The 15,698-nt window shown below is 42.6% G+C and overlaps 1 protein-coding gene across 2 annotated transcripts in view; it reads left to right on the top strand.

Annotated features, from left to right (window-relative positions):
* Positions 1 to 15,698, top strand: part of myo3a (myosin IIIA) — a 390,102-nt gene that overhangs the window by 299,359 nt on the left and 75,045 nt on the right. For both annotated transcript variants that reach the window (XM_039753913.1, XM_039753915.1), the window contains one exon: positions 6,673 to 7,594. In XM_039753913.1, coding sequence (XP_039609847.1) covers positions 6,673 to 7,594 — 922 coding nt within the window. The remainder of the gene's footprint in view (positions 1 to 6,672; positions 7,595 to 15,698) is intronic.

Below are 15,698 nucleotides of genomic sequence, written 5' to 3'. Positions count from 1 at the left end.
CCCATTCATCCATCCATCCATTTTCCAACCCGCTGAATCTGAACACAGGGTCACAGGGGTCTGCTGGAGCCAATCCCAGCCAACACAGGGCACAAGGCAGGAACCAATCCCGGGCAGGGTGCCAACCCACCGCAGGACACACACAAAAACACCAAGCACACACTAGGGCCAATTTAGAATCGCCAATCCACCTAACCTGCATGAATACCGTAATTAAATTTGCTGATGATACCACAGTAGTCAGTCAGTCAGTCATTCCCCAACCTGCTATATCCTAACACAGGGTCACGGGGGTCCACTGGAGCCAATCCCAGCCAGCATTGGGCGCAAGGCAGAAACAAATCCCAGGCAGGGCTCCAGGCCACCGCAGGGCACACACACCCTGTGGACGAAATCTCAGACCCGACAGCAGGTGCGGTTATAAAGCAGCTTTATTTTTCAGAGTCACGGTGAGAAGAGTTTCAGAAAAGCAGACAATCAAATGTACATGACAGTGTCAGGGCTCTTCTGAACCCCGTCTGTTGGGTGGGGCAAGTTTTTATACCCCTAGAATGCGTGATTTAATATCATTATAAAATGTAACAGTCAACACTTTATTATACACAAACCTTGAGCCCCTTCAACGCCCCTTGTGCAACTTGATTTCTTGGCTCCTTATGTTATGGCGTTCAGATGTAAGCTAAGGGAAAACGTGATGAGGCAGACTCATGTGTGGAATGCTCCGACCTTGAGTCCTTTGCACAAACATCTTTCTGTTTGCTAAAACAAAGCATGCTATTACATGGTTTAGTAAAGCTTACTTCTCAGACATGAATTAGTACAAGGGAACGAAGAGAACATTCGTCTTCCACAACCCACACACTAAGCACTCACTAGGGGACAATTTAGGATCGCTAATGCACCTAACCTGCATGTCTTTGGACTGTGGGAGGAAACCAGAGCACCAGGAGAAAACCCACGCAGACATGGGGACAACATGTGGGATGCTTGCTTCTTGTGACCCTGCTCTGGATTTGTGGGTTTGGAAGACTGATAAAAAGTAACAGATGGTGATCTGTTTTCACTTTAAGATTAAACAACAACAACATTTATTTCTACCGCACATTTTCATACAAATGATGGAGCTCAAAGTGCTTTACAAGATGAAGAAAGAAAAAAGAAAACTATGACAATAAGATTAGGTAATACTAAGTAACAAAGAATAAAGTAAGGTCTGATGGCCAGGGAGGACAGAAAATAACACAAACAAAAAACTCCAGAGGGATGAAGAAAAATAACAAAATCTGCAGGGGTTCCGAGGTCACGAGACCACCCAGCCAGCCCCCACTGGGCATTCTACCTACCATAAATGATCTCAGTCAGTCCTCATGGTTTTCAGGCTTCACATGGAAGAATTTCATGGTGATTGTCATGTGGACCTCTGGCCTTCAGTCCATTAATTTAGGGACTTCACGGTGCTTTGATCAGGTGGTGGTGGTGTCACAGATCGCCACCACAGAAAACCGGAAAGAGAATAGCAGAGAAAGTAGGGGTTAGTGCAGATTATGAAAAAAAAAATGATAATGAAATGCATATACAGCATAGGGCGGCACGGTGGCACAGTGGGTAGCGCAGTTAGGTGACCCGGGTTCGCTTCCCGGGTCCTCCCTGCGTGGAGTTTGCATGTTCTCCCGTGTCTCGTGGGTTTCCTCCGGCACTCCGGTTTCCTCCCACAATCCAAAGACATGCAGGTTAGGTGGATTGGCGATTCTAAATTGGCCCTAGTGTGTGTTTGTGTGTGTCCTGCGGTGGGTTGGCACCCTGCCCAGGATTGGTTCCTGCCTTGTGCCCTGTGTTGGCTGGGATTGGCTCCAGCAGATCCCCGTGACCCTATTCGGATTCAGCAGGTTAGACAATAGATGGATGAATAAAAAGCATATCAGGGTTACACTAAAATGAAATTATGAGAAAGCCATCTTACAATAATGGGTTTTTAGCCGTTTTTTAAAGTGCTCCACCGTATTTCTATCAGTCAGCTATTCCAGCTTTTAGGTACATAACAGCAGAATGCCGCCTCACCACTTCTTTTTTAGGTTTCACTCTGGGAATTATAAGCAGACACTCATTTGGAGATCTAAGGTTACGATTTGGAGTGTAAGGTGAAACACTCTTAATTTCTCTTGATCAGCATCATAAAGGGCAAATTACATCCACTGAGATTCAATATTTTGTAACAATTATTATTATTTGGCTGATGCCTTCATCCAAGGTGACTTACAACATTTGACAGTGTGAAGGGTGGAGGCGGTAAGCGAGAACCAGGAGAACTTAAAAAAAAATTTGGGGAGCCTACCAGGCCTCCACATTTAGTGCAATTGTCCCAAAATTAAAATAAAAATGAGCATAATAAAATGAGGCAGAATCACTGCCATTGTAGCCTTGATGGCTTTTCTAAATAATCAGCTCTCCCAAATGATTTTGCTTCGTGAAGCTTGTGCATGCAGGATGATGTCCCATCATCTGAGACGCCATCGACCATGAGCTCTTAGCTTTACGCTGTCCCGACCTTAAGGGGCGTGGCTTACTTGAGTAGGGGTGTGACAGAGTTGCCCTTTATGGCCGATTCCTCTGAGCTAGGGAAGAAAAAGGTTATGGTTAGCTTTGGCGCCCTCTCTTGTCTCGGCTGTTTATTGGAACACCTTGTCCTACCCTGCAATGTGATCCTCAGGCTTAACAGCATTATAGGCCCTCGGGCAAAGCAGTGCACTGGGTCCCCTACATACATAACCTCTTACAGGAATAAAAATATAAGTACATACATCGATTAGCATAGGGCCCCTATGCTTGTGGGGCCCCCGGGTGACTGCCCAGCGTGCCCACACATTAAGACGACCCTATCCTCAGGCGCCCATGAATGACAACAGATACAACTGGTTTCATTTCTTTTACGAGGAGCACAGGCAGGTAAAGAACTTGTTCATGGTCACACAGTGTCAGCAGTGGGATTTGTACCCAAAACCTTATATTTGAATCCCAAAGCTTTAACCAGTGCACCACACCACCTGCCTAATAATAAAATTGAACGGAAAGCCTTCCATGGAAGTGATTACTTTTTATAGGCATTGTCATACATGACGTAGTACTTCCAGAAACAAAAGATGACATTGCTTTAGCTAAACAAAAAGATGTTTTGTTGTCTTAACAACAATTTGTGTGTTGCTTTTTTATTTTAAACTTTATTTGATTTTCAGACCTGTAGAATAGTGTATAGCAGGAGCTTCAAATGAGAAAGATAATTTGTCCATTAACTGGAAAAAATGCTAGAAACGCACAATAGGCAGACATAATGCACAGGCATCAAAGTGAAGTAGACAGACTGTCAACACAAATTACTCCCTCTCATGGCTAAAAAGAATGAGGTGGCAGCTACAGTGAAGCTCATTTCTTCTTTTAGTTATTTACAGTTGTATGTACGTGATGTGATTAGCACAAATATTGACTGCTTTCTTTAAAAAAAATCTCCAATAGTAATATTCAAAATAATATATATAGTTTATTCTGGAGGGACAAATATAATGTCTGTGAGCTTGGGAGAAGGACGAAAAAGAGATTGAAAGCAATGCAAACAATGGACACCAAGCTGTCTAGAACAATAGCAGGAGATAAATCGTGGGGGTAATTTGAGCCTACTAGTTAGTTTTAGATGCATCTAACTATCTATCTATCTATTGTGAAAGGCACTATATAAGTGCCCAGCCTGACACAGACTTACAATAGAGACATGTGTAAATGAAAAGGCAAATTTATTTTTTTTTTTGTCATGTCTTCCCCATGTCCAACAGGCACAGCACAGTCCCAAAAAGCACACAAACCCAAAATCAAAACAGCAATACTAAAATTCTTCCTTCACTTCTTGCAGGCAGCTTCGTCCTCCTCCTCCCAACTTTGGCGCGCTGAGTAATGGCTGCAGGTTCCCTTTATAGCCCACCCGGAAGTACTTCAGGTGGCAATTAACCTAATTAGGCTGCACTTCCGGGTGTGGCTGCCTTACCGCCCACACTTGTAGCTCCCCCTGGTGGTGACCACGGAACCCAATAGGGATGAGCTCCGAAGTCCCATTCCTGTGGCCCCGATGCAACCCAGGGGGGCTGCCACCAAGTGTTCAGGGGGAAGTAGCGTGGATCCCATGGATGCTCCCCCGGATCTAGTGTCAAAGGGATGTCCCGGCCGTGCATGGGTCCCAGCTGTCCGTGTCTTTTCATCTATCTATCTATCTATCTATCTATCTATCTATCTATCTATCTATCTATCTATCTATCTATCTATCTATCTATCTATCTATCTATCTATCTATCTATCTATCTATCTATCTATCTATCTGCAGTGCATGTAAGTAATTTTGTGATCTGTTATACTTAAATTAATGTGTCTTTTCTATCTATCTATCTATCTATCTATCTATCTATCTGCAGTGCCTTTCATAATGTTTGGGACAAAGACCCATTTTTCCTTGATTTAGCCCTGTACTCCAGAGATTAACATTACAAGCACTTCAGACATTGGAATTAAATTGCACATTGCAGATGTTCATTAAAAGTTCTTTGCTGTGACAGATAGGGGGCGCTGTCTTCCCCTTGAACCCTCGGACCAGACGCCAGACACCAGATAAAAGTCCAAATAATTAATTTATTTGTACAATACAGTGCACAAAGGACCCTCCACTCCACTATACTCATAAACACAATAATAAATCAATAATTCAATACAATCCTCCACTACCAGACACGTTGCCACCCTTCCTCCCAACTCAGCTCAACCGTCTGGGATTTCCCACAGTCCTTTATAGTCTTTGGAAGTGCTTCTGATTCCTCAGTCCATGTGATTACCCAACACTTTCGGGTCTTGTGAAAACTCTTCTTTTTCTTCAGCCCGGAAGTACTTTATTTCTTCTGTCCTCGTGACATGGAAGTACTTCCAAGCTATATGGAGAATATAAATCCTTGAGCCCCCCCAAATCGCAGCATCCTCAGTTGGCTCCCACGGTATCCAGCAGGGCTGTGAAGGGAAACTCCATGGTCCATGATGCCCTGCTGGAATTCGGGGCATCTCCACGTTGCAGGGAGGGCTCCACCTGGCGGCTTGGGGGTATTGGCTGGGATAAGCTGCCGGCCATAATACACAGCATGCATTTCGGTCACAGCATATAGAAATGACAACACTTTTTCTACAAGGTCCCCTCCATTTCAGGGCTCCATAATATTTGGAACAATTGGTGTTGCAGGTGTTTGTGATTCCTCAGGTGTGCTTCATGGCTTCCTAAGCTACCTCAGTTTGCTTTTACCCTTTGGAGTCTGTAGTTGCCATTGTTCAACATGAGGATAAGAGCTGTGCCAATGAAAGTCAAAGAAGCCATTATGAGGCTAACAAACAAGAGTAAAATAATGTGAGACATTAGTAAACCTGACAATTACCTAAATCAACTGTCTGGAATATCATGAAGAAGAAAGAAGACACTGGTGAGCTCAGTAATCACAAATGAACTGGTAAGCCAAGGAAGACCACCACTGCTGATGACAGAAAAATCCTCACTATTGTAAATAAAAATCCCCCCACGCCTCTGCAACAGCCTTCAGGAGGTCGATGTGGACGTGTCAGAGACGACTATCAGCAGAAGAGAACTGAAATACAGAGGACAAACTGCAAGATGCAAACCACTAGTTAGCCACAAAAACAGGGTGGCCAGATTGCAGTTTATATAAAGGACTTCAAAGAGCAGGCAGACTTCTGGAGAAAGGTCTTGTAGACACAAGACAAAGATGAGCCAGCATCAGAGAGATAGTGAGTGTGAAGTGTGGAGATGAAAAGGAACTGCCCAAGACCCAAAGCAGACCACCTCATTTGTTCAACATGGTGCTGGGGATGTTCTGACTTTGGCGTGAATGGCTGCCACAGGTCCTGGCACACTTCTCTTCACTGATGATGGAACTGCTGATGCCAGTGGTGTGTAGAAACATCTGATCTGCTTAATTTCCCATCAATGCCTCCAAACTCACTGGACTGTGCTTCATCCTGCAACAAGCTAATGATCCAAATACCCTATTGAGGCCTCACAGGAGTTTATCAATGCTAATGGAAAATTCTTGAGTGGCACAAGTGTGGCGATCAGTAGCTCCCGAAATCAATTACGGACACGGGTGATCCCTCACCTGTGCACTTCAGTGCGGAAACGCCCACGCCCGTATCGCGCCAGGGAACCACTCCCGCCACACTACCACAGCCCCTCCTTAAGCCATGAGTGCGGCAATTATTTATTTTAAAAAATGGCCATTCGTTTAGATCCGCGGACCCGCTATATCCCAACTGGAACCACTTCCGGGTCAAGTGGAAGTCTTAAAGATTAGGTACAGTGAATCCCAGTAGCACCCCCTGTCAACACCCATGGAACCCATCAGGGCTGCTCCGTGGCACTATAGTTCCCAGCATGCCCTGTGGTTGTCCGTATGCCTGCTGAAGCCCTGGGAGGGGGAAGCAGATAGTCCAAGCTGATTGCCTCTAACTTTTTGTCCATTATAGTGACCTCCTGGCCAGGTAATGATCTTCAGTCCTTCCTTCCTGGTGGGGACACCCACCGACGCGTGCCGTCCATCACAACATATATAGAAATAACTTTTTCTGTATTTCTTTTTTTATTAGGGAAACTATGTTAAAAGAAGAAGAATCAAGGAAAGCAAAGACTGATGAAGTGTCATCTTGTGACACAAACATAATTGAGAATGGTGTTTATGAGACTCACGTTAATGAAGACGAAGATGCTAAGGCAGCTGTAGTTATTCAGAGCAATTACAGGGGATACAGAGAACGAAAGCGCTTTAAAGAGAGACATCAAAATTATAATATCAGTTTAGAGGATGCCACATCGGTTACAGAAGAGGCAAGTGAAAGGATAGCGGATGTCGCTGAAGACAATGATCAGACAGATAACAGCGAGGAAGAAGTCAAAGCTGCTACTGTTATCCAGAGCAATTTTAGAGGCCATCGAGAAAGAAAGAAGCTCGAGGAAGAGGGGAAGATTCCCTGTCGCAGCAAGAAGTTATCTCAAAAGTCAACACTTGAAAACTCTGTAAACTCTGGGAGCGAAGCTTCTGAAATAAATGGACAGGTTGAGGACGAAACCAAAGCTGCTGTGGTTATTCAGAGTAATTATCGGGGGCATAAAGAGAGAAAGAGGTTGCAGGAAGAAGGCAAAATACCAAACAAGAAGTACAAAGAACCCATCGAAAGAGACTCCGATGAGCAAACTACCAAGGAAGACTCGCCTACAGAGCTCGATGAGGATAAAGCGGCCACAGTGATCCAGAGTAATTACAGGGGGCAGCAAGAAAGAAAGAGACTTAAAGAACAAAAGGAAATGGGCCAAAGACAGGGAACTGCTAGCGTAGCTCAGACGTCGGTGAAACAGCCATCCGCTTCTGAAGACGAAGGTCCACAGCAGTATCATGAGGAAGAACAGGCGGCTGTGAAAATTCAGAGCAACTACCGAGGTTACAAAGACCGGAAACATCTTAAAGAGGGAGCAGAGCGAGAAGGACAGGAGCTGGCGAGGTTTTCGAGACAGGTGAGTGGCATCTAAAAAGAGCCGTGATAGTGCAGTTTGGCCTTGAGTTTAGACAGATGTGTTAACTCACCCAGTTTCTCTACAGGCTGATGTCTTCTAACCAACAATGGAAAAGGAGCATGGGCCGTTAATCAGACTCCAATTTATTGCTTTTAGTCGAAAAGACTACTTTTAATAAGGTGTAAATTACTGTAATATTTGAGTTAGCCTGACTTACTATAACTTGTAAAGCTTTACTTTTTATAGCTCTAGAAAGCAAGGTGACCATGGCTAATACTTTTAATCTGTAACCTCAGAGGTTAAGTGCTGTTTAATTATGATTTATAATAAAACCTCAGGGGCTAAATAGCTATCTTAGCGTTTGTTACATAAATAACATTTCATATGCAAGAAGCTACTCATGCTTTTATCTTCTCTCGCCTTGATTACTGCAACTCGATCTATTCTGGGATTAGCAAATCCCTGATACGCAGGTTACAGTTGGTCCAGAATGCTGCCGCTCGCTTTCTGGTTGGGGCAAGAAAGTCTGATTCTGTTTCTCCAATTTTAGCTTCTTTACACTGGCTGCCTGTCAGTTTTTGAATTGATTTTAAAATCTAGTTGCTAGTTTTTAAATCTTTACATGGGCTTGCTTCTGTCCATTTATCTGAATTGTGTGCTTTACACCAGCTATCCAGAGTGCTTAGATCTTCTGGTCAGTTGTCTCTTGTTGTCCCTCGTACCGAGTGTAAAACTAAGGGGGACAGACAGGACTTTTACAGCTGCTGCTCCTCACCTGTGGAACTCTCTACCTCATCACATAAAGGAGTCGTCTATAAATGAACTCTTCAAAATGAGATTAAAGACTCATTTCTATTCACTTGCATTCCGTAACATTCAGTAATACTGATGGTTTCAACATTGTGATTATGTAACATTACTTCTATTTATTATGTATTTTATTTATGTTCATATATTTTATTTTTATTTATGTTATTTGTTTGTTTTCCTTTATTTTATTATTGTAAAGCACTTTGGCCACAGCATTCCTATGTTGTTTTAAATGTGCTATATAAATAAATTGACATTGACATATGCAACCTCAGAGGCTAAGCACTATTCCTTAGTTTGTCCATCCATCCATTTTCCAACCCGCTGAATCCGAGCCAATCCCAGGGCACAAGGCAGAAACCAATCCCGGCAGGGCAACCCACCGCAGGACACACACACCCACACTCACACACCAAGGGCAATTTAGAATCGTCAATCCACCTAAACCTGCATGTCTTTGGACTGTGGGAGGAAACCGGAGTACCCGGAGTAAACCCACGCAGACACGGGGAGAACATGCAAACTCCACGCAGGGAGGACCCGGGAAGCGAACCCGGGTCTCCTAACTGCGAGGCAGCAGCACTACCACTGCGCCACCGTGCCACCCTCCTTAGTTTGTGTTTCACTATAAAACCTTAATTAAGTGTAATTCTTTGAGGGCTCATTTTTTTGGCCTAGGCATGAATATTTGTTCCAAAAACCTACATTTTCTGAAAAGCACACAAACCACATATAAATCAACATACAATATTTACTTTTGACAAATCTCACTCTGCTCTGTTTTATGTTCCTTGAACCACATGGAGTTCACATACCTATTACATACCTGTTTGTATCATCACTCATAAGCTGAAAGGCACTTTCTTGAAAAAAACAGCATGAAATATGGAATGGCTGCTAATCTGTAGTGTCCACTATCACGCCGTGTCGATTTTTGAAGTCCGGTAGCCAGCTTGCCTCCCATGGGTCATTGTCTGGATCGTCCTTCCAGGCATATTCGGAGTCCGATAAGTCAGAGTCCGATTCAGCAATAATATGAAAATATTGTTTTCCGCATTTGCTTCACTCTGTTGATGGGAATGTCATTTTAGACGTTGTGTACTTTACGCTCCTCACACAGGCACAGGGGATTTGAGGTCAACTCAATGAAGCTAACGTTCCTTCTAGCAGAGATAGTCGACCTGTAACATAACAGCCACTTTTGTCAACATTTACATCTGAATACTTCCCTCTACCCCTTGGGTGTCGACATTAGTTGACATCCGCCTTCTCCTGTTTATGTCGACATAAGTCAACTCCCACCTCCAAAGTGTTACGTTAGTGTATGTTATGCGAAATTCAAACCCTAACTATTAAAGAATACTCACCAGATATGAATATTTAGACTTCACACCTTAGAAGCCGAAGTTTGTCCACTGTAAAAACGGGGCTACACCTTTTCAGCATTAATTACAGTGACAGCAGGAAGATAACCAGTGCAGTAATTGACACTTTATTAATAGCAAACTCTAAATTATATACCGTGTAAGAACAAGAGGACAAAGTAAGAAGGGATGGGGCACCCGTGGTCAAAACCCATATAGTTGGATATCAAAAATGAGCAAAATGCGATTCAAGAGCGTTAAAGTAATGTCTTTTCAGATGGGAGTCTGATAGTGTACTGATTTGAAGAAGGCGGAGATTCTGGTTATGACTATTCCTAGCAGGATGAGGTGGGACCAGTCAGACGGACACCAGAAGTGATGTCAGTGGTGGCATAGCTGTCAATCTTCCTGTCTGCAAAGAGAAGGACGTATTACACATTGCCAACGCATGGAATTGGTGTTGGGGGCATTGCCACACTCACCACACGGTGAACCACCTGGATTGAGATCCGAGTGCAGCCATGCAACGGGTGACACCTCAGCACCACACTGAACAGTGTGAGGTTTTTTTTAAAATGGCTGGTGTCCCAATCCTGAAACCAATTCCCAAGTTTTCCCTGCAAGTTCCCAGCAGATTAATGTCATACCCAGGATAGAGCAATTGCAGGAGTGAAATAACCAGACTCGACACACTCAAAAAGGTTTGGGACAGCCACCCGTATAATTTCCCTGGCTGCAAAAGGGTTTGATGAATAGCACTGATGTGCATGGGTTGGAGTCTAAAACTTAACTGGCTAGATAAAGGAAGTGATGTCACTTAGGTCGGAACCGGAAGTGACATCACTTTTGGTCCCAGAACCAGAAGTGACACCACTGTTGTGCCCGGAACCAGAAGTGATCTCTTTCTTGATGCTGAAATCAGAAGTGGCATCATCAAGGCTGAATCAGGCAGAATTTCCCGTATTTGATCTGCAGAAATAACAGAGGAATGTTTAGTGTACCCCGCCACCCCCTGGCCTGGCATGAAATTACCTTCATTAGGTCCATTCAACTTCCTTCTAAGCACACGTGTGTGACACAGGTTAATGGAGCAGAGAAAAGCATCATCACCAGAGCCCTTAACCTGTCCCCTCTGCGCACATGCATGACAGCAGCTTGTCTCAGACTTTGGATATATACTTATGTTCATACAGTCCTTAGTCCTCAATGGTCCTTGCCTTCACACTACAAGTATATTGAACCCATCGACTGCTTTATAGGCAAGCATCAAGGATTTGAACTTAAAACGTGCTGCTACAGGAAGCCAATGTGGTGATCCGAAAAGAGAAGTCATGTCTGCCCACTTTAGATGGTTGAGCACCAGATGTGTCTCTGCATTTTGAATCCCTTGTAGTGGTTTGGTGACACATGCCGGTACAGAGAGTTGCAGTAGTCCAGATGTAACAAGACCTAGGCCTGGACCAGGAGTTGTGTGGCATTACACTGTCAGATACAGCCTTGCTAATGTTGTACAGGGGTGACTGAAACACCATAGCAACATGGTCAGTGAAGGATAATTCGCCAGTGATCCCCACTCCAAGGTAGTGCACAAACCTGGCAAATTTGATGAGCAAAGCTGAACAGGGATGTGGTGTTGAATAGATGGATGTGCTTGGATAAAAAGAAGGTCAGTCTTTGTCGGGATGAGCCGGAGATGATGTTCCTTCATGCAGGTTTCAGTATCAGTAAGACAAACAGAGATTGTAGCTGATGCAGTGTGGTCCTCTGAAGTGCATGCTGTGCATCATCAGTATAATACTGATAAAAGAAACTATGAGAGTCGATGAAAGGGTCCAGTGAGGAAATATATATATAGAGAGAAGAGGAGAGGGTCCTGGCAGCAATCCTTGGGGCACCCTCATGCTTGAGCACTGCACCATTGACATCTCTCCTCACCTGGATACACAGTAGGATCTGCCCAAGAGGTAGGACTCAGATCATCTGCCAAGGTTAGAGAGAATGGCAAAAAGGATCTGATGACTGACAGTGTCAAAAGTAGATAACAGACATAGAAGGATGAGGACAGCGACCAGGCACAAGATTTAACTCAGCATGCTGGATCTACTTAATATTTTGAATCACACTGCCACTTTATTTTGGCAAACTAATAAGAATCCAAGCCTCTTCTGCCGTACCAAATTAGCCCTTTATCCACTAAATGCATTGTAGCGAGAAATTATTTTTCTGTGAAGTACTGCATATTATAATTGTGATGAATAATTGCTCTTTCCTCGGCAAATGATTGGATAATGTTGTTTTTTTTTACCATTATTTTAAAGAGACAAACAGAATGGATGCTCAGTTTGCATTTCAAGTGCTTTATTTTAGCACTAAAAAGACATTTTCAATGACCTCAGAACTTTGTATGAAGGAGTAGGCCTGCACTTTTACATTTGTGAAGTGGATTTAGAGTAGCAATTGACATTGTGCTCGAAAAGCACAATCTGACCCTTCACCATAGCAACAATGCCTGGCGTCGGTAAAAGACCTTTTGAGCATCAGTCAGTACTGCATAATAGAAAATGAGCAAAATGGAGGGGAAGTTTTCAGATTGCAGGTCACAAGATCTACAGTGGACTCCAGAAAGAAGTCTTCACTTTTTATGCATTTGTTATGTTGTAGCTGGAAAGTAAACATTTTTTGAAAATTTGTTAAAAATAAAAAGCTGAAATATCACATTGACACAAGTATTTGGGCCCTTCCTTCAGTACTTCGTTCAATCCCCTTTGGTCACAATTACAGCCTGGGGTCTTCTTGGTTTGATGCAACAAACATCACACTCCTAGATTTGTGAATTTTCCACCTTTCTTCACTGCAGATCCTCTCAAGCTCTGTCAGGTTAGAAGGAGAATGTCGATGGACAACTACTTTCAGGTCTGTTCGCTAAATGACTTTAAATAGAAACCTGTGGTCAATCTGAGCAGGTCTGACCTCACCTTTCTGTCTGTTTTTAACAGCAGCAGCTCTCTGTTATCCAAAGCAGAAGTTTTAATATGCATTTAGCAGGTGTGTAGTCTGTTTTTATTATACTTATTTCTTTATTAGTGTGCTTCTGTAAATTGTTCATTTACCCTTGAGGTCAGACATAATCTAATCTAACCTTATCAAATTTAATCTAAGATCTGTCAAGATGGATGTTGACCGTCAGTAGACAGCTGTCTTAAGTCTCTTCAGAGATCTTCGATTTGGTTCAAGTCCAGGCTCTTGGTTGAGCACCTTAAGACTATTCCCATTATTTTCCCTAAGCCACTACTGTGTTGTCTTTGCTTTGTGCTTCAGCTCATTGTACTGTTGGAAGGTGAACCTTTGGTCCTGTCTGAGGTCCAGAATGCCCTGGAGCAGGTTTTCATTTAGGATATCTCCATACTTTCCACTATTCAGTTTTCCCTCAACCCTGACTATTCTCGCAGTCCTTAGCTTCACAACACGATGCTGCCACCACCATACCTCACTGTCACAATGGCATTGTGTAAGGACTGTGTAATGCCTGGTTTCCTCTAAACATGACACTAATCTTGATTTCATCAAACCAGACAACCTTGTTCATCACACTCTAAAAGTCCATTTATGCAAACTTCCAAAGTCCTTCGATCTATCTTTTATGGAGGAGAGGCTTCTGTTTGACCACCATGTTATAAAGTTAAGATTGATGGAGCTTTGCAATGATGGATGTCCTTCTGAAAATTTCTCCCATTTCCACATAGGATGCTCAGCTAGCATGTCCATCAGATTCTTAGTCAAGTGTTTTTTATAAATGTTAAAATATATCTTGCCCATTAAGATGTTTTATAAAGAAAATCTAGGGACATGGGACACAACTGGAAAACAAAAGCCTAAGCACTTGAAGAATATGTCCACTTTGAAGAAGTAAATGTTTTGATATAACAAAACATGGCTTCTGTGTTTTCGAGACAGGTTTGTGACAACAAAAAGGTTCTCAAAAATCATCATTTTATTGCATATAGTTAATACTGTTTTTCTTGTTTGCAGATGATACCAAGATAGTTGGATTAGCATGTAATTTTGAATCCATTATATCATTACAGAATGACTTGGATAGTATACAGGCTTGGGCAGATTTATGGCAGATTACATTTAATGTCAGTTATTGTAAAGTATTACACATATGAAGTAAAAATGTTAGGTCTGAATACACAATGGTCGAAAAATCAAGAGTACACTTTATGATAAGGATTTATTAGTCATAGTGGACTCAATCAACTTCCCGACAGTGTTCAGAAGCCATTAAGAAGGCTAACAGACTGTCAGGTTATATAGCGCCTTGATGTATGGAGTACAAGTCACAGGTGGTTCTGCTCAACCTTTATAATGCACTGGTGAGGCCTCATCTGGAGTCCTGTGTACAGTTTTGGTCTCCAGGCTACTAAAAGGACATAACAGCGTTAGAAAAGGTCCAGAGAAGAGCAACTAGACTGATTCCAGAGCTACAGGGGTTGAATTATGAGGAAAGATTAAAAGAGCTGAGCCTTTACAGTTTAAGCAAAAGAAGATTAAGAGGAGACCTGACTGAAGTGTTTAAAATTATGAAGGGAATTAGTCCAGTGGATCGAGACTTGTATTTTAAAATGAGTTCATCAAGAACACGGGGACACAGTTGAAAACCTTTTAAGGGTAAATTTCGCACAAACGTTAGGAAGTTTTTCTTTACACAAAGAATGATAGACACTTGGAGTAAGCGACCAAGTAGTGTGGTAGACAGTAAGACTTTAGGGACTTTCAAAACTTGACTTGACTGGTGAGCTTTGTTTGGCCGAATGGCCTGTTCTCATCGAGAATTTTGTTCACTTAGGGCAGTTAGGTCTGTTAGCAGTGGCCTTTGTGGAAGGAGTTCTCACGTAAATACAGACGTAAATCAATTCAATGCCACGGATGCAGCAGTAACTGTTTAATGTGATTTTGTTGATCAAGAAAAATGGTTTGAATATGTGCATTTCCAGAGTGTGAAAATAAAAAGACAAAAAAATCGTTCACAGTCTTCAACAACTTCTGTATGTTAATCAACATGCCTCAAAATTTTGGCTTAGGTTGGCAGGTAGTGTAGTGTAGTATGTAACCAATTGTATATCAAATGTTGTAAATTGCTTTGGATGAAGGCATCAGCAAAATAAATAAACAAATCAACACCGTAACTTGAAGACCTGGGGGGTATTTTCCGTACGTCGCTTAAATCATCCGAGATCAGATGCCTCATCTTGGATGAGTTAATGCCGGTGAAACTCATCCAGGATGAGTCGGTTTTTCAAAAGCAGCGGTGTAGTAGGTGAGTCTAGCTGGATCTAACGTGAGCACAAGGAGAACATGGGGACAGGTTAAAGTGAAGTACAAGAATATACTTCAAACTAGTAAATATTGATATATAACTGTTTAAATAATTGTTGACATTAAGAATCATATATAATATAAAAAACATTAATTTTAAAGCTAATAAGAAGGCAGACAAGCAAAAAACAGGTGGAGGTGCACGCGGTCCAGACCTAACCCCTGCAGAAGAGTTGACTCTCCAGCAAAATGCCCATCACCCGGTTTCTGAGGGCATTCCAGGGGGAAGCTCCTCGTCAGAACCAGTGGCAGGATGCAGTGGTCACTTTTCAGGTAAAGGATGATCATTGCATATATTTGTCCTCAATGTGTGTCATAGGTATGTTCCATATAGCCCTCTTTTTTGTTGGGTCAGTTGCAGGGAATGTCATATCCCTAGAACTTGTGTCTGACCAACGAGATATTGACAAAGGTCAAGTATCTGATGAAGACACTGTGTCTGATTATTCATCAGGAGGAGAGATACATTTTCCAAATAATGTTTGATCAAACTCCACTCTGATGAGTCCCATGTGCCCCAATCACATTTGGAAATCCTGGGTAATGAGAAT

The sequence above is a fragment of the Polypterus senegalus genome, chromosome 5 (genome assembly GCF_016835505.1).
Source record: "Polypterus senegalus isolate Bchr_013 chromosome 5, ASM1683550v1, whole genome shotgun sequence".
Taxonomy (NCBI): Eukaryota; Metazoa; Chordata; class Cladistia; order Polypteriformes; family Polypteridae; genus Polypterus; species Polypterus senegalus.
This window is presented reverse-complemented; position numbering and strand designations above follow the sequence as displayed.